Source organism: Amphiura filiformis, chromosome 14, assembly GCF_039555335.1.
Source record: "Amphiura filiformis chromosome 14, Afil_fr2py, whole genome shotgun sequence".
NCBI lineage: Eukaryota > Metazoa > Echinodermata > Ophiuroidea > Amphilepidida > Amphiuridae > Amphiura > Amphiura filiformis.
Genome location: NC_092641.1, coordinates 31,094,984 through 31,121,626, shown reverse-complemented (window position 1 = coordinate 31,121,626; position 26,643 = coordinate 31,094,984). Strand labels below are relative to the sequence as shown.

At 35.5% G+C, this 26,643-nt stretch overlaps 2 protein-coding genes and 4 non-coding genes across 6 annotated transcripts in view; 3 read left to right on the top strand and 3 right to left on the bottom strand.

Annotated features, from left to right (window-relative positions):
* Positions 1 to 638: 638 nt before the first annotated feature.
* On the bottom strand, positions 639 to 711 carry Trnav-aac (transfer RNA valine (anticodon AAC)). Its single transcript has one exon. It is a non-coding gene; the product is annotated as a tRNA-Val (tRNA).
* A 3,211-nt stretch (positions 712 to 3,922) lies between these two features.
* Trnav-cac (transfer RNA valine (anticodon CAC)) lies at positions 3,923 to 3,995 on the bottom strand. Its single transcript has one exon. It is a non-coding gene; the product is annotated as a tRNA-Val (tRNA).
* A 2,299-nt stretch (positions 3,996 to 6,294) lies between these two features.
* Trnav-aac (transfer RNA valine (anticodon AAC)) lies at positions 6,295 to 6,367 on the top strand. The gene has a single exon. It is a non-coding gene; the product is annotated as a tRNA-Val (tRNA).
* A 3,045-nt stretch (positions 6,368 to 9,412) lies between these two features.
* Positions 9,413 to 9,485, top strand: Trnav-aac (transfer RNA valine (anticodon AAC)). The gene has a single exon. It is a non-coding gene; the product is annotated as a tRNA-Val (tRNA).
* Positions 9,486 to 14,204: 4,719 nt separating this feature from the next.
* The window catches only part of LOC140169954 (large ribosomal subunit protein mL39-like), a 33,615-nt gene continuing 21,176 nt past the window's right edge, over positions 14,205 to 26,643 (bottom strand). The window contains exons 9-10 of the mRNA XM_072193264.1: positions 15,260 to 15,307; positions 14,205 to 14,338 (exon numbers count right to left, since the gene is read on the bottom strand). Coding sequence (XP_072049365.1) covers positions 14,261 to 14,338; positions 15,260 to 15,307 — 126 coding nt within the window. The 3' untranslated portion in view covers positions 14,205 to 14,260. The remainder of the gene's footprint in view (positions 14,339 to 15,259; positions 15,308 to 26,643) is intronic.
* On the top strand, positions 20,669 to 23,647 carry LOC140169952 (uncharacterized). Its single transcript, XM_072193261.1, has one exon. It carries the CDS (start codon positions 20,912 to 20,914, stop codon positions 22,958 to 22,960), a length of 2,049 nt encoding a protein of 682 aa, XP_072049362.1. The 5' UTR covers positions 20,669 to 20,911; the 3' UTR covers positions 22,961 to 23,647.

The window sequence follows — 26,643 nt, the reverse complement described above, 5'->3', positions numbered from 1 at the left end:
ATAATTATACAAAATAAAATTCAACTTCTGCAATTTTGCTTGAGCAAACGAGCAGCATAAATCAAATGGGCGCGGGGATCATGAGACAAAACTATTATTTTCTTTGGCCCTTTTCTCAGCTTACATGATTTATACATGAAAAATATAATCAGTTCAAAGGTACAATAGATAAGTTTTTTTATTTTTTGTTAAGTTGTACATTTTATTGTAGCCTAAGGTCAAATGTGTGAACTAATTATATTTTTCATGTATAAAACACGGAAGCTGAGAAAAAGGAAGAAAATAATAGTCTTGCCTCATGTTCCCCGCGCGCATTTGATTTATGCTGCGCGTTTACTCAAGCAAAATTGCAGAAGTTGAATCTTATTTTGTATTTTTTTTATGTTCAATTTCAATTTTGTTTCTGTTTGCTTCTTAACTCCAAAATTGTAACGCTAGTAGACGTAGCCTTATTTCAGCTAAACATAACCATTATATAGAATTGTATTTATCTATAATTAATTTGATATTATAAAATACCCAAAATTGGCGCTTTTCAATTATAAAAATAAAATAAATAAAAACGCATACCGCATTAGATTTCAAACGCCCATGGGATATGAGACAAAACTATTATTTTGTTTGGCCTAACAAGAAAGTGTTTCCGCCTGGGCTCGAACCAGGGACCTTGCGCGTGTTAGGCGCACGTGATAACCACTACACTACGGAAACAACTGTGACAATCTGCGTATTTCTTAACATTATATCATCTATACATCTTTATCTCAAAATGCAGTACTTACATTGACTTCCGGCATTGATTGATTGATTGATTTATAAAGTTCATTCAAACGTACTATATATAAATTTATCTGTATGACATGTAATTATTTGTAAGTTTTTATCTGCTTTCTAATTGTTTTGCTTCTAAGTCTCTTATCTCTCTCCCTTCCTACCTCCCTCTGCCCCTTTCCTCCCATCTCCCTCTCCCCATCCATATCTCATTCCTCTCTCCAACCAACCCTCTCTCTCGCACTTAATTTCTTTCTCACTTAACAGTTTCCAACTTTTCACAAACTTGCTTGAAACTTATTCAAAATTGCCTACAGTTGCTGAAAATACGCTCAAAAGTTTGCAAAATTCAGTTCACATTTGCAAGCGTTTTAAGGACTCGGAGCTAACCAAAGGTAAACTATAGTTGCAACTACTGAGCGAAATGAATCGGATATTGTCAAAACTCATTTAGTTACTGATAAAAAGAGGTGACACGTTTTTATGTATTATTTCTGTGTTTTTTTTCTTTTTTGGAGGGGGATTCTCTTTTTTCATTTTGTATCGGTTTTTTTATTATATAAACTGATAAACGACAATATTTGTGGTTTTTATGTATTGGTCTTCATTATTGTACCGGGTGTCCCAAAAAAAGGTTACATGTAGATTTTTGAAAATAATCTAAGTTAGTGTTAACAAATATAAGTATCCTTTTCATGTCATAATCTATGTACCCTCTACTAGCACCCATGTGAATGTCAAGTTCACACCCTACGTACTTAGCCCGCATTCCAGGCATTCCTGGCCAAGCTTTTTTACGTGACATAATGCAACACGAGGTTCATTATACCACCGTCACAGCCACCGTGCATTTGGCGGGGCACTTGAGTAGTCCCAGCCATAGCATGGCAGATGCAGTATTTTATTCTGATAAACAAAGAACAAAACTTGTTCAGTTTTATTTCAAGAGTAAAAACAAACAGCAGCGATTTCAAGTCAACAAAATCCAAGGAAGGCATAAATGCAAAAGATCGTTATTCATTTCACTATGTTGATGACAGGAGATGCAGCGTGCAGAACTGCTTTCACCAAAAACATGTTCTTCTCTAATGACCATCTTCCTTTATTTGTTACCATCAAGAGTCAAAAAGCTCTAGAACTGATTTATTTTCAGTGTGCAATATTTAATTTTTCAATATGTTTCTTTTGTGCAATAAGTTCAAGTCAACAATATAAAAAATTAGAGAAACATAAAAAGTAATAAAGAAAACATCTGAAAACAAAGCCGTGCTTGTGTTCACCTTTCGTTCATTCGATGCGCGATATTTTGATAGTTATAGCCACTCTTGATACCCCTGTCATCCTGCGTTCATAAGTTAAGTTGCTTTTAAAATATGGAATCGAAACTTAGCAAGCAGTTACAAGAAGGATGAATAAATTATATCTGAGAAAATGACATTGTTTTGTTTTACCATCACAAAATGCGGTTCATTTTCTACATGTAACCTTTTTCTGGGACACCTTGTATATCTTCATATTTTCTTTAAGTTTGTAGCTTTGTTTTTCTTAACAATTGCTTTTGTATTGCGCCTTGAACATCTTGTTTTGGTGGTATGTGTACGCGTTATAAATCCATTAAGTTAATTGATATTAATTTGGAAATATTATAATTACCTTAACTTAATGGATTTATAACGCGTACACATACCATCAAAACAAGATGTTCAAGACGCAATACAAAAGCAAGTTAAGTAAACCAAAATCAAATGTGAAGATATTATACAATGATGTACATGTATACCAATACATAAAGACCGAAAAAAATCGTCGTTTGTATAATTTCAAAAAGATAAAAAGGGGGAAAAGAACAGACCTCCCACAGAAAAAAAAAACAGAAATAATATATAAAAACTTACAACGCTTGCAAGTGTGATCTGTGCACAATTGTCAGCAATTTTGCAAATTTTGAGCGTGTTTTCAGCAACTTTAGGCAATTTTGAGAAAGTTCAAGCAATTTTGTGAAAAGTTTCGCTCAGTAGTTAAAACTTTACCTTTTGGTTAGCTCCATAAAACGCTTGCAAATGTGAACTGTGCGCAATTTTCAGCAATTTTACACACTTTTGAGCGTGTTTTCAGCAACTTTAGGCAATTTGAGAAAGTTTCAAGCAATTTTGTGAAAAGTTGGTAACTTTTAAATAAGAATGAAATTAAGTACGAGAGAGAGAGAGAGGGATTGTTGGAGAGGGGGAGAGAGAGATCTATTTGCATTTCTCTTGTATTGTTGATCTATTTCTATTTTTTGTAAATTTTCACATGATCTCCAGAGCTGATACAGCTCTATGCTTTCCTAAAGTATGCAATAATAATAATAACAACATTGGTGTTTATATTATGTATTTTCAAGTTATTAATGAACTTAATGGTTTATAACGAGTACACATATCATCAAAATAAGATGCTAAATATGTTCAAGGCGCAATATACAAAAGCAAGTTAAGAAAAACAAAATTACAAACTTACGGAAATTTGAAAATACAAAATATAAACACCAATGTTATTATTATTATTTTAAAATCACAATACAGCATAATAATTTAGAAAAGCACAGAGTTATATCAGCTCTGGAGATCACGTGAAAATTTACAAAAAATAGAAATAGATCAACAATACAAGAGAAATGCAAATAGATCTCTGATCAAAGGTACAATAGATAAGTTTTTTTAATTTTTTGTTAAGTTGTACATTTTATTGTAGCCTAAAATGTGAACTGATTATATTTTTCATATATAAATCACTGAAGCTGAGAAAAAGGTCAAAGAAAATAATAGTTTTGCCTCATGTTCCCCGCGCGCATTTGATTTATGCTGCGCGTTTGCTCAAGCAAAATTGCAGAAGTTGAATTTTATTTTGTATTTTTTTTAATGTTCAATTTCAATTTTGTTTCTGTTTGCTTCGCAACTCCAAAATTGTAACGCTAGTAGACGTAGCCTTATTTCAGTTAAACATAACCATTTATAGAATTGTATTTATCTATATTTTGATATTATAAAATACCCAAAATTGGCGTTTTTCAATTATAAAAATAAAATAAAAACCGCATACCGCATTAGATTTCAAACTCCCATGGGAACATGAGACAAAACTATTATTTTGCATGGCCTAACAAAAAAATTGTTTCCGCCTGGGCTCGAACCAGGGACCTTGCGCGTGTGAGGCGCACGTGATAACCACTACACTACGGAAACCACTGTAAAACTCTGCCTATTTCTTAACGTTATATCATCTGTACATCTTTATCCCAAAATGCAGTACTTGCATTGATTTCCGGCATTGATTGATTTATTTATAAAGTTCATCCAAACGTACGATATAAGTTTATCTGTATGACATGTAATTATTTTTAAGTTTTTACCTGCTTTCTAATTGTTTTGCTTCTCACTCTCTTATCCCTCTACCACCCCTCTCCCTCTTTCCTTCCATCTCCCCCTCCATCTCTCCTCCCTCTCTCCAACCATCCCTTGATAACTTGAAAATATTATTACTTAATGGATTTATAACGCGTACACATACCATCAAAACAAGATGTTCATGGCGCAATACAAAAGCAAGTTAAGAAAAACAAAATATTACAAACTTAAAAATGAGAAGATTTACAATGATGAACACCAATACATAAAAACCAATAATATTGTCGTTTATATAATAAAAAAGAAGAAAAAAAGAAAGTAAAAAAGAACAAACTCCCCCCACCCCGAAAACACACAGAAATAATACATAAAAACGTATCACTTGATATAAATGAGTTTTGAGGATATCCGATTCAACCTTTTGAGCGTGTTTTCAGCAAAATTAGCAATTTTGAGAAAGTTTCAAGCAACTAGTTTGTGAAATGTTTGTAACTTTTAAGTGAGAAAGAAATTAAATGCGAGAGAGAGGGATGATTGGAGAGAGGGAGGAGAGAGGGGAGTAAAGGGGGAGGGGAGGGGGGAGAGAGATAAGCAGCGGCGGCGGAACGATTTTGAAAGTGGGGGCCAGTCAGGGTGATGTAAAAAATCGAAATTATGGCCGCGAAGCAGAGGGGTGTCTGAGGGGGGATGTGGCCCCCTGAGAAGTGAGAAACTTTTGCAAAATGAAGGCCCAATTGAAAGCATTTGATGGACCATTTTGGTACTATTATTGTGTACAATTTGAATTTGAAAAAGCCGAAAATTGGTGAAATGAAGCTATTAAAGCCATTCGTGGACAAGTTCTCACTACTATTAAATGTATAAGATCCTGTGTCATATACTGGGGTACCCAAAAAGGTGGTTTTGTTACATTTTGATGTGCAGCTTGGATTTCAAAACACTGTCTCTTGAGAATTCCTTCACTTAGAAGATTCAATTAGGTCTTAAATTGAGGCTAATTTATTCTAGATTACTCATGTTTTAATCCTGTTTTAAAATATTTTTTAATTATTTTCTTATGATGTTTGGCATGAAATGTCACATTGTGCCAAGGGTGGCTGAGGATTAGGGGAGGAGGATTAGGGGGAGGGATTCATATCGTAAATTTGATTTAAAATCCCCATTAAAAATTTGAATCTAGTAAAAAAATGTCTAAATGGACTCCCAGACATCTAAACCAAGTACATAAATACAGAAGTTCATTTAAAAGACCAAAACTTGCTCAGAATGATTGTAAATGTGGAAAAAAGAGGTGGGGTTGCATCCTCCCTACTTTGTGATTGTTTTTGCCTGCACTCTCTCATTTTTTAACCAATTTCCCATGGTCAAAAAAGTGGAGGGGCAACTGGGTGCCCCCCTGCCCCCGGTTCCGCCGCCGATGGAGATAAGAGAGTGAAAAGCAAAACAATTAGAAAGCAGATAAAAACTTCAAATAATTACATTACGTTTGTATGAACTTTATAAATCAATCAATGTAAGTAGGTCTACTGCATTTTGGGATATATAAAGTTTACCTTTTGGGTTATAGCTCCTAAAAACGCTTGCAAATGTGATCTGTGCGCAAGTTTCAGCAATTTTGCAAACATTTCAGCGTGTTTTCAGCCTAGGCAATTTTGAGAAAGTTTCAAGCAACTGTGTGAAAAGTTGGTAACTTCTAAGTGAGAAAGAAATTAAGTGCGAGAGAGAAGGATGGTTGGAGAGAGGGAGGGGATGTGGAGAGGGAGGGAGAGAGAGAGGGTAGGGAGAGTGAGAGAGAGGGTAGGGAGAGAGATCAGATAGTATTTTATTCTGAGACCATAATAGTAATACCATGATACCTATGGTATCAGATTTTATTATTGTTTTCTTTAATATTGTAATCATAAAGAATCAATGAAATTGAAGTCATCCATATGGTTTAATTCCACGATCACATCTTCATCGATCACTTATCGGATTAAGTATTGAACACAACAGATGAAGCATTTCATTGATAAGGTTATTATGCGTCCACACGTCACTTGCAGAACTTTATAAACCAATCAATGTCAGTACTGCATTTTGGTATATATAAAAATGTGTAGTTGATAAGTAAACAAATTGCTATATTGTCACAGTGGTTTCCGTAGTGTAGTGGTTATCACGTCCGCCTAACACGCGGAAGGTCCCTGGTTCGAGCCCAGGCGGAAACAATTTTTTTTGTTAGGTTAAACAAAATAATAGCTTTGTCTCATGTCCCATGGGAGTTTGAAATCTAATGCGGTATGCGGTTTTTATTTTATTTTTTATTATTGAAAATCGCCAATTTTGGGTATTTTATAATATCAAAATATAGGTAAATACAATTCTATATAATGGTTATGTTTAGCTGAAATAAGGCTACATCTACTAGCGTTACAATTTCGGAGTTGCGAAGCAAACAGAAACAAAATTGAAATTGAGCATTGATTTTACAACCGATTTTCGGTCAAATTTCGTTAAAATGTAAAAAAAAAAAAAAAAGAATACAAAATACAACATAAAATTCAATTTCAGTAATTTTGCTTGAGCAAACGCGCAGTATAAATCAAATGCGCACGGGGAACATGAGACAAGACAAAACTATTACCTTCTTTGGTCTTTTTCTCAGCTTCCAATTCCATGATTTACACATGAAAAATATAATCAGTTCCCATCTTAGGCTACAATAAAATGTACAACTTAACTAAAAATAAAAACTTATCTATTGTACCTTTCATCAGAGATTTTTTCTGCATTTCTCTTGTATTGTTGATCTATTTATATTTTTGTGTGTAAATTTTCACATGATCTCCAGAGCTGATACAGCTCTCCGCTTTTCTAAAGGATGCTGTATTGTGATCTTAAAATAATAACAACATATATGTTTTTATAAATTCACTTAACTTAATGGATTTACAACGCGTACACATACCATCAAAACAAGATGTTCAAGGCGCAATACAAAAGCAAATTAAAAAAAAAAAATATCAAAACTTAAAAAGAAAATATGAAGATATACAATGATGAACACCAATATGTAAAAACAAAAATATTGTCGTTCGTTTAATTTCAAGAAAATAATAAGGGGGAAGAACAGACCTCCCCAGAAAAAAAAAAAAACCAGAAATAATATATAAAAACTTAAAACGCTTGCAAGTGTGATCTGTGCGCAATTTTCAGTAATTGTGGAAACTTTTGAGCGTGTTTTCAGCAACTTTAGGAAATTTTAAGAAAGTTTCAAGCAACTTTGTGAAAAGTTGTTGACTTTTAAGTGAGAAAGAAATTTAAGTTCGAGAGAGAAGGAAGTTGGAGAGAGGGAGCAGAGGGCTAGACAAAGGGGGAGAGGGAGAGGGGAGGAAAGGGGAAGACGAGAGGGAGAGAGAGAGGGAGGGAGAGAGATAAGAGAGTGAAAAGTAAAACAATGAGAAAGCAGATAAAACTTAAAATAATTACATGTCATAGGCCTACAGATCATAAAACTTAAATATGTTTGTATGAACTAAAAATTGAACTTTAAAAATCAATGTAAGTACTGCATTTTGGGATCTTATATAAAGTTGTGTAGATGATAAAATGTAAAGAAATAGATAGAGTGTTACAGTGGTTTCTGCCTAACACGCGCAAGGGCCCTGGTTCGAGCTCAGGCGGAAACAATTCTTTTTTTTTTTCCAGCAAAAACAAAAGAATAGTTTTGTCTCATGTCCCATGGGGGTTTGAAATCTAATGCGGAATGCGGTTTTTATTTTATTTTTATAAATTGAAAAAAAGCCAATTTTGGGTATTTTATAATATCAAAATATAGGTAAATACAATTCTATCATATCTGTGATTCTATATAACGGTTATACTACTTCTAAGCGTTACAATTTTGGAGTTGCGAAGCGAACAGAAACAAAACTGAAATTGAACATTGATTTTACAGCCGATTATCTGTCAAATTTTGTTCAAATGTAAAAAAAAAATTCAAAATAAAATTTAACTTCTGCAATTTTGCTTGAGCAAACGCGCAGCATAAATCAAATGCTCGCGGGGATCATGAGACAAAACTATTATTTTCTTTGGCCTTTTTCTTAGCTTCCATGATTTATACCTGAAAAATAAAAAAATAAAATCAGTTCACATCTTAGGCTACAATAAAATGTACAACTTAACTAAAAATAGCACAACGATACATAGCAAAAAGGAGCAGGCCTGTTTTATTTTTTTATATAGGTTAAGCCCCTATACTGATCACAAAACTTTCCTGAAATGCTTCTTATACATTTGTAAGGCTGTAGAAGGCTATAGACCTTCTCAAACATCTTCATTAAAAAGTTATAACTGATATTTCAGAAAATAAAAAGAAAATTTAAGAATCTTTAAAAAAGGAAGCTGGAGGTGACGCTAAACATTTTTGTTATTTTTACTCGGTCCAATGGATTTATAACGCGTACACATACCACCAATACAAGATGTTCGAGGCGCAATACAATAAGCAAGTTAAGAAAAACAAAATCTTAAGATGTATAATGATTAACACCAATATATAAAAATAAAAAAAAGAAGAAAAAAAACAACAGGAAAGGGAAAAAACAAGACACCCGATGTAAAAAAAAGAACCCAGAAATAATACATAAAAACGTGTCATCTCTTTTTATCAAAATAATATAAACTAAACATGCTAAATGAGTTTTGACGCTTGCAAGTGTGAACTGTGCGCAATTTTGCCAACCGTGAGCGTGTTTTCAGCAACTTATGAGAAAGTTTCAAGCAACTTTGTGAAAAGTCAATTACTTTCAAGTGAAAAGAAATTAAGTGCGAGACAGAGGGTGGTTGGAGAGAGGAGGAGATGGATGGGATGGGGGGAGATGGAGAGGGAGGAAAGAGGGAGGAGAGAGATAAGAGTGAGAAGCAAAACAATCATTGAGAGTATCTCTGGTGATGAGAGTGTCACTTCAATCAATACCAACAGGAAGTTAGTGTCAACTAGCAACAACTCAAGCAGATCATCTGGCTGATGAAAACAGCGGACTAGACCTTAGCTCTTGAAACGTCCCATACAGTAAGTGTTTCAATTGGACTTGCATAGAAGAAATGTTTAATTAATTAGAAAGCAGATAAAAACTTAAAATAATTACATGTCATACAGATAAATGTATAATACGTTTGTATGAACTTAATAAATCAATCAATGTAAGTACTGCATATCCATTTTGGGATCTTATATAAAGTAAACAAATAAACAGATTGTTACAGTAGTTTCCGTAGTGTAGTGGTTATCACGTGCGCCTAACACGCGCAAGGTCCCTGGTTCGAGCCCAGGCGGAAACACTTTTTTGTTAGGCCAAACAAAATAACAGTTTGTCATATGTCCCATGGGAGCTTGAAATATAATGCGGTATGCAGATTTTTATTTTATTTTTTATTTAAAAAACGCCAATTTTGTGTATTTTATAATATAAAAATATAGGTACATACAATTCTATATAATGGTTATGTTTAGCTGAAATAAGGCTACGTCTACTAGCGTTACAATTTCGGAGTTGCGAAGTGAACAGAAACAAAATTGAAATTGAACACTGATTTTAAAGCCGATTTTGGGTCAAATTTCGTTAAAATGTAAAAAAAAAGTAATAAAAGAAAATAAGATCCAACTTATGCAATTTTGCTTCAGCAAACTCGCAGCATAAATCAAATGCGCCGGAGAACATGAGACAAAACTTTTCTTTGGCCTTCTTCTCAGCTTCCATTATACATGAAAAATATAATCAATTCACATCTGATTTTAAAATAGCTCACATATGTTACAGGGGAAATTGCCCAAGTTGTTCAAAAACGACTGACACATTCATATTGTACTATCATATTTATAAAATTACGCAAAAGCTGCATCGCATTGCTTGCCGAGTTTGCTTAACTTTAGGCAACTTTGTGACACTGGTAAACGACCTATATACGCTACGGCCTGTACATTTCTGACAAGGTGGCCAATTTTTCAGCAATTTGGCAAACTTTTGAGCGTGTTTTCAGCAACTTTACGCAATTTTGAGAAAGTATTTGTGAGCAGCTTTGTGAAATTTTGAGTAACTTTATATACCTACATGTTGTAACTTTGTGCAACTGAGTAACTTTAGGCAATTTTGTGAAAGTTTTTGAAACTTTGTGAAACTTTGAGCACTTCAGGCAATTTTGAGAATGTTTTAGCAACTTCATGACATTTTGAGTAACTTTATATTTTGACAACTTAGGGAAAAGTGTGACTCGGGGCAGTGTTTAAAATTCGGGTCGGGCATCAGATTCAAAAAGCCGTTATAGGGTTTCTCAAATATCAGTAACATTGGTGATTCGTTTCACCAATTTTGTACACAAAGGCTCTTGAATAATAATTGCATTCATACCAATCTAAATGAGTTACTTTTGATAAAATGTTGATGGTGAGTTAATGCTGATTTCTTTGTAACACCCGATTCGATTTTCATGATAATTTCACAGAGTGAAGTCAGACATGCCAACATTCAAATTCTAAAATCAAAATGGAGCATATTTAATTTTAAAAATTAATTAATATTTAATTAAAAAGTAATTAAAAAGTGTAAGGTGGTCTTGCAATTTAAGGCTCCTTTTATTACCAGCATAATTTCAGAAATATTCACAAACTGACATTTTTGTGGTGGCAGAAATAAACGAGGGTTATTCAGTGGCGTAACCAAGGGGGAAAGTGGGGAAGCTTTCATCTTATGAGAAGTCCCCCCTGTACTTCATATAAATCACTAGTCAATTTTATTCCTAAATATTATATTGTCAGTGGCAGAAAGTTTTGACTCAAAATCCGAAAGTTTTGATTCACACTAAAATGTCACTAATAGGCAATGTAACTTATCAATAAGATAGACAGGACGTTATCTTAAGTGGATCTCTTTTGGGAAAATTGAATCATAACCCTGCAAATCTGAATTTTTAAGGTCTTTGTGGGGGGGGGGGTCTTTGCTTGAACATTTTTATACAAAAGTAGGTTGTGTGAATTTCCTTTTCAAAATGGAACATATTTTGATATCACAAAAAGTGGATTTTTTGTGGTATCTTTTTTGGGAGGGGGATTAAAGAGGATGTATCCCCTGTGGACGCCCCCTGTGAGTCTTTGACATGGTTGTGAGATGTAAAAAGTAAGGACAAAAAGGCCAAAATAGCAAAGATTTCAGTTAAAAATGACTGATTGTTTATTTATTGACTTGCTTTAAACAATCTGAAAACTTGTACACTTTGAATTTTTTTTTTTGTTGGTGGATGCAGAAAAAACAAACTGATCAACACCCTCATGTTTTGAGAGAGTAGCCATTCTGTCCACACTTAGCACTACCGGGTCCGAGCCTAGACTGGTCCCGATGACTTTATGTCATGTGCATTTGGTTTTCAGTCCATTTCTGTCACAGGTTTTCCGGTTTCCTGCTTCTAAAACTGGAATTTTTTCCATGAATATATAAAGTTTCGGACCAATTGCGGTATCGAACACGACTGACGGTACAATGTACCGGTATAGATGATGGCACATATAGCCTGAAAGCGTAGTTTAGGGAGAGCAGGGTAAGATGAGCCACATTTTACATTTTGCACCATTCTGCAGAGATGAAAGGTGGAATCCCAGAACTAAATGTAGTATATAAAACATTTCAGTGCTGACTTAGTAAGTATAACATAAAAGTTGGGCCAATTACTATGGTTTATTCACAGGAAAGAAACAAATGGCAAAGTGGCTCAACTTACATGACATGCGGTTTAAGTTGAGACAGTATATGAAGCCAAGTACACTAAATTAAAAAAAAAAGCCCCAAAATACATTGTCTATATTTCTGTTTAATTACATTTTTAAAGTATACTCAGGTTTATATGGACCCAAACTTTAATTGTGATGCGATAAAGCAAAATCAGTTGGAACTTGGAAATTTTCAGTTTCTTATAGGATAGTAAAAAGCATTTACAACACTGCATTTTGCAGAAAACCCCATTGCAATTGAACAATCAGTTCCAAAGATATAGCACTTAAAAGAGTTTCCAAAACAACAGGAAACAAAAGGAAATATTTCCTTTGTTTGGCTATATCTCAAAATCAATATTCCTGAGTTACGACTGATTTTGCTTGATTGCATCACAATTATTAAGTGATTCTCATCAAATTTGACCAAAAAATGTTATTTTCAGAAAAAAAATACTCTGTTGTGCTTTATGCTTAACTTACCCTTGGCCAGTGGCTCAACTTACCCCATGGATACCATATTGTAAACAAGCCAACCTCCTAATTTAAACTTGTGACAGTTACAATAATTATAGGCCCCTTGACATGTGACGTCATTGCCCGGCAGTATGCACACAAATTATGGCAATTTCCATTGTTCTTTGCCATGCAGCGTGCGTACGCATCGTAGTTTGCTCAGGGCACGTGCATTTTAAATCGCCCACCACATTTCATATAGTACAAGAAAGCCACTGAACAGAGTAGCGGTTCGTTAAGGCATATCGATAGGCCAGTCCCTCGCCTTTGTTGATAAACAATGATGTCAAGTGGTCTATAGTTTCCTAAATCACACCTTCAATACACAAGATATAATTTGGTTCAGCTCAAGTTCGGTAATGACATCAATTCTTTTTCGCGGTTGTGCTGCAAGCATGCCGACAATTCGTGTGATTCGATACTGCGGCAAGTGAAATACGCACATACGTCACTACCGAACTTGAGGTGAACCAAATTATAGCACCATTATATAGTCTATAGTATACCATACCTTTCTATGGAAAAGAAATATTTGTTTTCAAAAATTTACTCATAAGTGAAAAAAAAATGGAACTTATTAATGCAGCTTTCTTACCATGTGTGGGGGTGGGTTGAGTGTAACACTGGAGGAGCTTGAGCAATGTCATATAACAATAGAAAGTGGTCACACAATAGTAAGTTGTTAGTTTCCCTTCTTTGAGGAGTGGCTCAACTTATCTGGTGGCTCAACTTACCCCGCTCTCTCCACTAGAAAATGTTCCAACAGTACATTGTGATTAGGTAAATTGACTGATTGGCAAGTTGGCATTGGAGTTATTTTGAATAAAATGCTGTAAACGTCCGCTATGGGCTCCCTTGACATAACTGGAATTTTAGATACAAGACAAAAGTGCCCTCCCATAAAAATCCCACCAGCAAATAAGGGCACATACCTTTAATTCTTGTTGCGATATTTTGAGAGGGGAGCTCTCTATTTGTACATGAAATTTACCCCAAGGCAAATGAGCCCAGGTGCGCCATTACATGTAGGCGAGTGTTACGGTAGTAACACTAAGGCCTAAACAAAAAATTGTTTGATTGGCGTAACCCGACCGACCCTAAAAATAGGCCTGACCCTAGACTTTTTTTCTTATTTTTTTGCAAAAAATTAATAAAAAAATCAAATAAAGATTAAAATTTAAAAAAAAAGAAAAAATTCACGATTTTCAGCTTAAAATGAAAACAAAAAATTGCCGACTGACCAACCCTAATTTTTTTTCATGTTACGCCAATCAAACAATTTTTTTTAGGCCTAATGGCTATTATTCAAAGTTACTTTGTGAGTACACCAAGAGTTATCAATTATATTTTGCTTGCTGACCACAGAGGGACAAATTCATTTCAAAGATCTGTGTATGAGGGCCACATACACCTTGTCTTGTACATTTCAGCGTTGTTCAAGGATCAACTGCAATTGGTCAACAAGCGAAATCTGTGATGTCTATTGAGTCCCCTGCTTTACAATGTAAATTACATGGTCATCTCAGAACAAGATAAGGTTTGAATAGATAGGGTGAGAGCAGTACCTGGTGTTTATGAAAACAGGTTAGGAACTGGTTTATAGACATACTTGAGTAAACAGCATAATGACCACTTCACTACTCAAAAGTGCGATGCCCTATATTTGATTTCAATACTTCATAGGCCAACATATGGGCCATCAATGTTGCCCACTGGTTATTTGAAGATTGATGTCGCATATCACCAAAAAAACAGCAATTATAAACCATGCGATGGCACATCATCAGTTTTAGTGTTTCTACTGTTCTTAATAATTCTCAGACGCCTTTCCACAATAATTTCATGATTCTTCTATTTGTCTGTCTGTTTGTGCGTCTCCATCATCTTTTGTCTGAAACGGTACCAAATCATAATGGACCTGAAAAAGACAAAAGCAGACAAAATAAAATTAAGATTTTTTTCCAAGGAGTGGCATTTGATACATATGTCATATGCATCCCAGTCCAGGGAAGGTACTCGGTACAAATGACCAATTGACCGTACAGGTATATGCCGCAAACATGGATTTCATTTTCTGCCTTTTGGTTATATCATCAAGGACTCCTTTTTCTAAGCAAATTTTGGTCTATGGATGGGGCAACATTTGGCCAAAATTTTTTTACTTTTGGTACAGCAATGGGTCCAAATGTCTTTAAAAATGTTGATGGGTCCACTTTCAAGTTTCTCTGCAGCACACTCCTACATAAACCAATATGATAGGATTACATGTGGCTATTTGCCAATTTATGGGATTTTCCCCTAAAACAGGGTTGGGATTATTACTAAGCATGAGACATCTGGGCCAGTTTTTACACATGAAACTGACCATATCATACAACACTGAAAATTCATATAAAGTTGTTACCATTTGTTTGTGAATTTGATACAGAAAAACACTGAACAATAAATTACCTGAATGGGTAGTGCCATTTGAAATCTACAACCCCTGTGAGGGAGATGATTGAGGAAATGACTTCAATTAGGGGTTCTACTAACTAAGGATATTCTAAATAAATTTTTTAGCTGCATTCATATAAAATCAGCCGATTGATATGGATTGAAAAAACGGGAGTAAGTGAAGCAAGTGAAAAAAATGTGTTGTGAAAAAAATGTGTTACACTTTTTTTACAGATTTTGGTGATTTTACAGGCTCTTAATTAGGATCATTTGTTCAAAAACAAAAACAAAACAACAAACAAATTAAAAACCTGCCCCACCAACACACCCAAATGAAAAAAAGGTTTGTCCACCTGTAGAACTGGGTTTTTTTTCTGCTAGCTAATTTGTCTACACTACATACCGGTTTCTTGGCACGTTGCAAGATTGGGTCCCATGTCGTGTGATGAGTCTGTAAGAATAAAAGTCAAAATAAAAAGAAGAGGTAAAAATAAGAAATAATAGCAAAGATTTTGTGTCACAAATTTAAAGTAAATTGATTTAAATTCAAAAAATTGGTCATTACTTCCTTTTGCCATGGTAGGGCAGAATAGATGAATGGGTGAATATGGGAACTTGGAAAAGGTCCGGTTTTAGAATGCACCAGGAAAGCTGAATTACCAGGATCATAAACCTTCGAGGATGGTCATGGATTGAAAACCTTGCTCACTTACAGCACTAGCAAGGGAGTCAAACATGGGACACAGTGATGAGTGGTGAGCACTTTGACCACTACACCAAACTGTCCTGTAAAAAATGGGCTATTCCAGTTGAAATCCACACTACCCCTGTGGAAGATTTTGGAAATATCTTCCACAGGGGGAGTATGTTTTTCAAATATAATTGGTCAGGGTTCATCATTTTGAAGCCCATACTGCCTCTGTATTATCATGTATTATATCTTCTAAAACTGGAGTGAGTATTTCAAATCAAAGTTACCCAATTGTCTATTCTATTCGAAACTCATACTCCCTCTGTGGAAGACTTTAGCTAAATCTTCCACAGGGGTAGTGTGGAATTTAAATGGAATAGCCCAATACTGCTGGCTTCATCAGATCCCTTACACCCAGCAAACACAAAAATGTTTTTCAAACATTTCAAAAGATATTTTGTTTTAGTCAGAATATTTTAACCATTTAACCACACTGGATGCTACAAACCCTGCAGGCATCTGTAAAAACCCTGAAAACTTTATTGTTTGTGAACTATTGCTTTGAGGTATAAGATTCATCAAGAGCGACTACACTAAGTGCACCAGTGTTATCAAATTAATGAAGGACTTAGACATGGAGTCACTCGCTGACAGGAGGAAGATTGATAGACTTTCCATACTACAGAAAGCCAGAGAGGGTCATCTGGCCCTGCCAGTACAAAACATACTACAACCAACCCACCATCTTACTTAATGAAGCCACGCAAATTCATACCAAGAAATACAAGTCAACAAGGACGTTTTCAAATACTCCTTTTACCCAAGTACAATCAAAGAGTGGAATTCTCTACCAGCAACACTTACACAGCAACCAGACCCATTAGCATTTAAGAAAAGCATACAAGAGTACATCCTAAAAAGCATCTAAGCAGTCTACACTAGTGCGCACACACTAGATTCCTTTCCGCTTGACTCCACTTGGGATGTTGGAGAGTATAAAAGCAGAAGCAGAAGCATACATACAGGGTGTTTAAAATATGAAAATTGCATTAATTTTTATCAACAAATCTTTAGTATCAAATAAAATACAGTCAAAGTGACTACAACCAAACATTTTACACGATTATTTAATTTCCATGCTAGAATAATATCAAACGTTTTTGAATTGTGCTAATTTCAAGCATGCTTTTTGCACTCATTAAAACCTGCCCTAGGAGTCTGAAAATGTAAAAATTAATGTAGAATAGAAATTTCCACTTTTACATTCTCAATTTAAAAAAATCAAATTAGTTGTAATTTTGTGAGAATATCTACAAAGACCCAGAGGGGACATAACAATATCACATACGTAATAAAGTATCACATACATGTACATATGTAATAAGTATCACGTACATACATAATAAAGTATCACGTACGCAAGTAATAATATCATTGCTATGGGAGTTTCCGGCCTCAGCCCTGCTGGGCTTGCGGCCTTGATATTTTTAAAGTAAATTTTCTTTGGTCACGCACACACACCACCTCCCCCTCACACCAAAAGACCATATTACCGACTTTTTCTATGAAATTGGAGGAAACAGATTTTTGCTTATTAATTTGTCTGCTATCTTCAGTAGACAGCAAGCGATGGTTTAATAAAAGGTGTGAAAATACCAAAATAAACTTGCTCAATCATCCTCCTTTTAGAATTTGAAAGATATTTTTTCTTTCATTTTTTCCTTTTGCCATTCTGAGTAAACAGGAAGCTTCTAAAAGTTTGATGAAAGGTATAAAATAACGAAATAAATTTCCTTTGGTCACACACCCACACACGCACACACTATCTTCAGTAGATAGCATGGGGTTTTCCAAAAGGTGTGAATTCCAAGAAATTGGAGGAACCTGATTTATGTTTTTTATTTGTCTGCTATCTTCAGTATGGGGTTTTCCAATAGGTTTAACTCTAAGAAATTGGAGGAACTTAATTTATGTTTTTTATTTGTCTGCTATCTTCAGTAGATAGCAAGGGGTTTTCTAAAAGGTTTGACAAAAGGTGTGAAAATACCAAATTAAAAAGCTCAATGCAAACCCATTTCTTTTTATGAGAAATCAAAAAAGACAATATTCAAATGGCATGTTCTGAATTTAGTCCAACTGTGAAAAATTTAAAATGGACCTTTCCCCTTTTATAATAGACACTTTATTCATTTCAAAATTTGAAAATCATGATCTTGGTACTAAGTCTGCAGTGTACCCACCCAGCAAACACAAAAACGTTTTAAAAACGTTTCTAATAAGTTCTATTTTGGCTTTTGGTTTACATAAAAAACGTTTCAATAACATTAAAATGTTGGGTTATATAAAGGTCATGAAAACGTTTTGTATGAAAACATACTGCAACAATCATTTAAAAATGTTTTCAAAAATGTTATTGTAAACTATTTTTGCAAACATTTTTTGCCAAATATTTTGTCAACACTTAAATAATATTATGTTAAAATATTTGCACTCATCAAACACAGAAATGTTCTTAAAATGTTTTTTTCAAAACGTTTTAATAACATTTAAATGTCGGGTTATATAAAGGTCATGAAAACGTTTTTAAAACGTTATTGCAAATATTTCGGGCAAACATTTTTCGCAAAATATTTTTTCAACCCCAAAATAACATTCTGTTTAAAATGTTTTGTATCAAGTTTTCAAAAATGTTTTTGGAATGTTATTAAAACGTTTTATACCGTTTATATAACCCGACATTTAAACGTTTTCTCTAAAACATTTTTGTTTGATGAACAGTAGATTATCAAAAATGATTTTTAATGTTATGAAAACGTTTTATACCCTTAATATACCCTTTATATAACCCGACATTTAAACGTTTTCTGACAACTTTTTATAACCTTTTGCGAATGATGTCGAAAACGTTTTGTGTTTGCTGGGCAGTAGCGTACCGTGGCCGCCACAACCCCGGGGGGCTGAAGAAAATTCAATTTTGCCGCCGCTTCCTCAACAGCCCGAAAAGGTTGAACCAATTTTTGTCTCGGTCGTTTGAAAAAGTGAAGAGCAAAAAAAAAAAAAAAAAAAAAAAAGGGTTTCAGATTCTAAAAGTACCATTTAAAATTTTTTTTAATGCTTTATCAAATTTTTCCGCCTTTTTATTCACTTATTCTTTTGCCGCCCCTTCTGCTTTTGCCGCCTTGCTTTTTCTTCCGCCGCCCTTCATTTTGGCCGCTCCTTGCTTTTACCCCGGGGGGGCTGGCGCCCCAAAGCCCCCCCAAAATATGCGCATGGTATCTATTTTTCCTACACCAGAAAATATTTCAACATGGCATAAATGCAATTTTATTCCCCATGAGAATTTGTATAAAGGCAGCCAATAGGTCTACCTTTACACCCCCCCCCCCAAAAGGTATGGTAATACCAAAAAGACTCTATTCCCTGGATCTGTGTCATGCTCAGAATTCCTTGAAAACTATATGCAGTATGTGCGTATTGATGAGAAAGTCTTACTTGGCAAGTTTGAATTTTTATTTTTTTTAAGCGTTACTTACATGATTTTTTGACAGCTCAAAATATCACTGAATTACTAAGGAACAGTTTTTGGCAGTTATATTGGTTGTTTTTTGTGTTTTCTTGACTTTTTCTAGAAACACTAAATTATACCCAAATTCTAGAATTTGTTTAGCCAACAGGGAAGGTGCTATGGTTACCAAACTTTCAGGGTGGTAAATAAGATTAATATCTACACTATATTCAGATATCAAGCTTATATACCACCCCTGATAATTTGGTAAACATAGCACCTTCCATGTGGGCTACAAAAAAACCTCAAAACTGACAAAATTTTCAAAAAATACAGAAAAACATAAGAATTAATAAATAATAAATAAATTTCTGATTTATATAGCGCCTTTTTCCAGATCTTGAACGAATCAAAGCGCTGTAATTTTGCTGCCATGGTGAATCATCACAATCACAAACTAGGCCAGTTGCATCCGAACCTGGCGCAGACCTATCCGCACTTAGATCGTACAATCTACCAATTTATCTGTGCAGCTCCCCAAATTCCATTGGGTGAAGGAAGGTTTTGATAACCAAACAACTAATCACCAATTTTTTGAAAGCAGGAGGAAAAAATTTGCATATTTAAGCGTTTTTGTACTGTTTTCCTAAGCCTTTTTTTGAGCGTTTTATTTAAAAGGCGCCACATGAATGTGTGCCAAAAATGGTTGCCCCCTCTTGGCTTGCCATAAATTATTTACCTCCCCCTTTTGGCTAGCCCAAAATTTCTTTCCCCCCCCCCCCAGCACTAATTTTTTGGGATTAAAAAAATATTATCAACTTCTGCAAAAACATAGCTCAATCCTAATAATTCATTTAGTCCTAACTGACAACAAAAGTTAAATTTCACTATTTGGCCAAATTTATGAATTCAGGGCCAGACAATCAAGTCTAAAGACTTGTACGAAGTCTAATTTCAATTTATGTATTCTTATTTTTGGAAAAGACATGTTTCATTCTTATAGGCCTAACCAATCATTTAATCAAAGCAACACAAAGAACTAGTGAAAATTAGAGCAAAATTTTGACATATAATCAAAATTTTGAATGCTTAGACTTTGGTTTTTGTGACTCGATTGTCAGAAAACATGCTGAAAATGCATGTTTTTGGCTCTTTTTTCAAGAAATTAGTCAAATAGTGAACTTTTTCTTTTATCTCCAGTTAGTACTAAATGAATGATAAGGATTGAGCTGTGTTTCACTTTGCAGAACTTGCTAATATTTTTTAATCCCCAAAAATTAGTGCTATATTTTTCAGGAATGGGGAGTAAATACCAATTAAGTACTCATCACTTTAACCATTCACAGATGCACCAAGGGCACGTTACATGGGAGTCAAGTAACGTGCACAATAAGCAAAATATAACATGGGTGTAACATAATCGCATTTCATCAACACAACAATATATTTTATGTGTATATCATATACTTCAACGTCACATGCATGCAAAGGAACCAGTCAACCATGATATACCATGCAGAGTTGGAATTATTAAACCCTGGAAGTGAACTTTAAGGGTCAAATGTGAACCGGAATAAACAGGCCAATTGTGTTTCTCCAGAGTGGCATGACAGGCAGTGCAATTATTGAACAGGAACAGGAGAGCAGACAGTACACCCGTACACTGTCACAGACACCTATTTGAACTATACCTATGATTTACTGAATACTCTGGTGTTACCCGGAAACCACTTCCTCTTCAAAAGCTACTTGTACATGACTTTTGGATCATCGATCGCCCTGGTTTTGAGACTGAAATTTGTGAACATAGCTTGTTTATTTACTGACATTTACTTGATAGCCTAGAGTGTTTAACAGATATGGCTATGTCCAAGCTGACGCTTGATGAGGAACATGAACATGAACAAGTTGAAGAAAAGGAGATCGACCTGACCCACTGCGGCGTCTGCTTCCGTCCGGTTCAAAATCCAAAAGCGCTGCCGTGTTTGCACACTTTCTGTTTGAGCTGTATATCGGAATGGGCAAAGGAAGACACCTGGAAGGTCAAATGTCCCGTGTGCATGGAATCGTTTCCCTTGCCAAAGGGAGGCGTGGCAGGTATTAGGAGCAACTCCTATGTGGTCAAACTCAAAGAAACGCAAGCTTTGAAAGACAGAATTATGGAGAAGACCATTATGTGTACTTTTTGTGATAAGCCTGATAATCATGCTATAGCCAGATGTCTCGATTGCAAAGAGCACTTGTGCGATGGATGTATCGAAGCTCACAAGACGTACAAGACGTTGAAAGAGCATAAAATGCAATCTTTTGACGACATCAGTTCGGGGAAGGTTGATATCCTGAAAACTTCGGAAAATAAGTACTGCGCTAAACACGAAGGCCAAATCCTTTGGTTTTACTGCGAGACTTGCGGCCTTCTTATCTGCCGAGACTGCACCGTCGTGGACCACCATGCCTCCACGCATAACCTAGTCAACGTGGAAGACATTTCAGGGGATCAGGGCAAAAAACTGAAGAACCTCGTCGAGCGCTGTCAAAAAGTTGCTCAGGAAGTGAAGGAAAAACGCCAAACTGCCGAGGATATCGAGAAACGTATCGACAAGACTGTTGATGATGCGCAAGATGAACTAGAACAAGCAATTGCGCAAGTAGAACACCAGTTTCTGAACAATTTGAAACAACGACAGCAACAAATTTCGGATGAGATTGATCAGATTGGAAGCAAATACAAGTTGCCAATCGATCGCAAGAAAGACACTCTTCAAACGCAGCATCTACAGCTTGAAAGAGCTTTACAAATGACCGCTCATGTGATGGAGCAAGGCTCACCATACGATTTGGCAGCCATGTACACTACATTGACCAGCACTCTTCAGCGACTGAGTGAAATCCGGCCCTGCCGCATAGATACGTCACCGCGTGGTGTTAAGTTTGCACCCAACAAGTCCGCTGAAGTGAGATTACCAACATTTGGCGATGTCATCGACGTATACGAGAAATCGTACGTATCTCGCAGCGTAGTTGACACACAAAAACAGACAAATAGACAGAAGCAGACCGATCAACAGAATCAAATGCCTCGATATGACCTAGGTGGTACTTGGATCAAAGAGCGGCATTTGTGTGAAAACGCAGACATAACATATGCCATAAACTTAGCCTTCTACCCATCTGGAGAAATGGCAACGGCTAATTATGGTTCACCGCAAGTAAAAGTCTTCAACACCGACGGACAATTCCAGCGCAACATTAACGTCAAACACGATTCCGCTGCATCAAGTCCTCGGAGCATCGCAATCGGCAGTGACGGCACCACGTTCGTTACAGACAAGTCCCCCTCGGTCAAAGTATTTGACAGTTCCGCGCAACTTATCCGTCAATTTCCGACTCATCCCCCGGGAGATTCTGATAAACCCTCCAAAACTGCGACACTCGCCGGTCTTGCTATTGCCTATGACAAGAACCTCGTCGTAGGCGATGTCTCCGGGATGTACATCAGCATTCACAAGCCATCTGGTGCGCACATCCACAGTTTTAAAGTCGATATTCAACCTTGGTTTGTGAGCACGGCACAGAATCGTGACGTCATGATTATCAGTAACTGCGGCGGCGAATGTGCCAAGATTGTGACTTGCGCAGGTCATGTTCGCCACACCCTCAGCATGAATCCAGAATCACAAATAGCATGGAGGCCAACGGGTGCATGGTTCAATGGAGACGGAGAATTCCTCATAGCAAGCCAAGCTGGTGGTGGTAAATCAGCGGGTGTCTGCCACTATTCTACTGACGGCAAGTTCCTGCGCTGCATCACTACCGATGTGGAATTCCCGACTGATGTTGCTGTCACAAAAGATGGGAAGCTCTTAGTGCTCGAATGGAAACATGTCAAAGTCTTCAGAAAGATGTGACTTGAAATAAAAGCTTTAGATTTAACCCCCTGAGCACTACCTGCGGATCTAACATTGCCTCTGATTGGTCAATTACATGATATCTTCACTGTAACCACCAATCAGAATGGAGCTTTGCAAATAATTCACCCCAATTTTTTTGTGTGGTGAAATTATTCTAACAATGTTGCTGATTGGTCCAATTGATAATGAAAACTTTTTTTGGCCACTCAGCAGGTAGATCTCATGGGGTTTAGTTATAATGTTCGGGAGAACTTGAATAATCTTGCTCAGTGCTTTTAATTTGATTGGTTACAGGGTTTTCATCTACAGCACAATAATGTAAACATATCACATTGTCACTGAACATGCTTGTTGAGTCGCAGCAGTCATATAATTTCTGAAGATTAGCTACATGTATTATATCCACGGTCTGCAGAATTTTTCACCTTTTCGAATTTCTCATCTTTTTATATCATGTTGTGTTCAAACTTATTTTACCAAATGCAACCAGATTATTACAAACACTAATCTCTTTGGCTAAAAACACTGTGTATGCATGCAAGACCTCTTTGACAAGCAAATATTGCCAAGACTGTTTAGGTAGAGGGGAAAAAGTTTGTGAATTGAGGCAACTGGCTGGGCTCATTGTCTAATCAACATATATCATGTTGTACACAGTTTTGCTCCATATATTCCAGAAAAGTACAACACTATTTTTTTTTTATTAAAAAAAATATTTTCCCGTGTTGCCAAATGAAACATAGCTAATGCAATAACAAATTAGTTCAATCTTTTGATCAGCCATCGATGCTTGGTCGATCCTTATTATTTATCAAATCAACTGACTGACTATAGAGGTTCAAAAGCATGATTGCAATCTACCGCGACAGTTCGTCCCACAGCTCACACACATAACAAATGCACTATGATCAAATAGATTGATGACAACATTTGACTGAATGGACTGCACTGTGCCATGATTACGGTGAAGGACATCGGTTCAAATCCTTTGTTTGGAGCTAATTAATAATATTTCACGCACAACCTATGTTGTTAATTGTGATTACAAGTACATATATGAATATATATGTAATGATATTTGATCAATACAAATTTACCTGTAATTCTAATTAAGGCCTAAAAAATGTTTGTGCACATTGCTATAGTTTGATCAGCTCTTAATAGGCGGGAAATGTTAGGCTTTTAGCACTATGCCAAAAAGTAGACCCATGTTAAGAGTGATATTAGTTGACCTGTCTGGTCTATATTTTGTGTGTTAAAGAAAGCAGATAAAGTATAGGATTTGAATTAATAATTTGTGATGCTTCTGGCAAGATATCACAAGACAATTCACAAAATAAAACATTTTGATATTAATCCGCGATGTTATAAGGCCTGCAGGTTACAAGCTGATCAAAGTATATGTGAACTCCAATTAACCCTTAGCGCTACATATATTCCCCCATGTGTTCATTTTGTTGTTGTTGATATTTTCAGTATTGTATCACAATCCATTTTATTTTTGCAGTTTGTGTTTTTAGAGTGTTTTTAGTATGCTGTGACAATCAAGCCCAAAGACTTGTACTAAATAGACTACTTTCAGGTTATGCGTTCCTATTTTCTGAAAACAAATTTTCGAATATCTTTTAAAACCAATTATCAAAATTAACAACATAAAAAAATATTACGAGCTAACTCATAACCTATACTCCAAATGTTAAATGCTTTTTAGACTTGTGCCAATTCTTTGAATTTTGTGACTGCAATGTTACGCATTAGGCAAAAAAAATTGTTATGTTGCTCTCAAGTGGGAAAAATGGAAAAATTAGGTCGGTCGGTTGATTATCTACTGGATACTTGTTAGATAATTAAATTAAAAGACTAGTCTTTCAATAATATATTAATTTAATTTGTGAAAAACATATTTAAAAAAAATTGCGACCCTGATTTTTCAGGATTTAGGGTCGGTCGCTGAGGACAACACAATAATTTTTTTGGCCTTATGCATGCACAGTCACACACACTGGCGTCCACCGCGTAGTGTACGCAAAAAATCGTCATGCTATGTCAGGCTGTGTTGAAATTTCTACTGTATAAAGCACAACTCCTTTTAAAGAGCACATAAGTACATATTCATGATCACCATTTGCAAACTGGGAAGGACTTTATATACATGTATTTACTGTTCAGTGTTCACGACTATTGGCAGCCAACTAGTGGCATTGTGTAATTACACGCTGGATTACAATTCGCAATTACAATATATTTAACAAAAAATCATATCTTTGCACCTAATAATATTTAATAAGTGCTAGAGACGTGTCATTCTGCTCCTCATATCTGTATTTATTATTCATATATGTGTGACATTTATGACAAAGGATACCTCTGCAGCATAAGAGGCTCATAATAGCACATATCCAATGTTATATAGCTATCACAAATGTCATACAGTCCCAAGGAGACAGTCACAGTCTAATGATTCTTTTGTTGGGGGGTAGGTTAGTGCTTGGCCCTATGTGGTGATATTTGAGTTAGCATTTTGTATCGCTGCATTAGTGGAACCAATGATTTTGGCATCCATTTACACCTCAAATGAAAAAACTAGAATTGATGGAATTTTCCTATACCCCTAGTATGCTTCTCACGAGAGGTCGAAGGCCAAAATGAAAAATCTGTTCTATCATGTTCTAACACCTCAAATTGTTCCTCTCATTGCTAGGGATTAGTAAATAAATAGTTCAGGAATTATAGAATAACTTAGGTCAAATATCTAATGTACAGAGCCCAAATTTTCTCAAATTACTCCTCTCGACAAACAAAACAGGAAAATAATTTGTTCAAGAAATGTATACTCTCCGAATTGGATGTAATCATAAGTCGAAGCTTATGTATGTACCGGTACATATTTCTACTGGACTTAACTGCACGAAAACTGTGAATTAAGTATATATTTGAGATTTCTTATGTCAAAGAGGAGTAATTTGAGACCAGTTTCAATGAAATCAGACCATTTTTTAATTTAACCTCTGTGTATGAAATTTTTGACATTTGACCTAGATTCAAGCTTATAACTCCTGAACTTAAAATATGACAGTGACTTTTTTATTCCCAGCAATGAGAGGAACAAAATATGAGATACATTACAAAAGTTTTGGTCCCACTATGAACTTTGATCACAGGGGGCATAGAAAAAATTTGGAACCAATCAAATTTTTATCATTTCAGGTTTAAGGATGCCAAAAATCATTGGTTGGGTCCACTAATGTACAGTAGCAAAAGAAAATCCCAAACCCATAGCACCATGTACTTGGTATACCATTTAAAAAAATGGTTGGCTCAGACAGTAAATGGAACTTGTTGGTACCTTTTGTTTGTTGTAATGGTTGTTCCAGTTGAAATACATACACACTATGAAAGATATGGGGGGGTGTAGATCTCAAATAAAGTTACCAATTCAGGTAATCCCATTTGAAATTTACACTCCCTGTGTGGGAGATTAAGATCATGCCTGATCATCTCTGCAATCCATACACCCCCCCCCCCTATAACAGGGGGTGTAAGGATTTCAGCTGGAATAGCCCAATCAGCAATACTTATCATATTTCCTTTGTATTATTGCAATGTTTGATATGTTATTTGCATGATCATTTCATCACTGATCTGCAGAAATTTATAAAACACGTAAAATAAAACAGTTC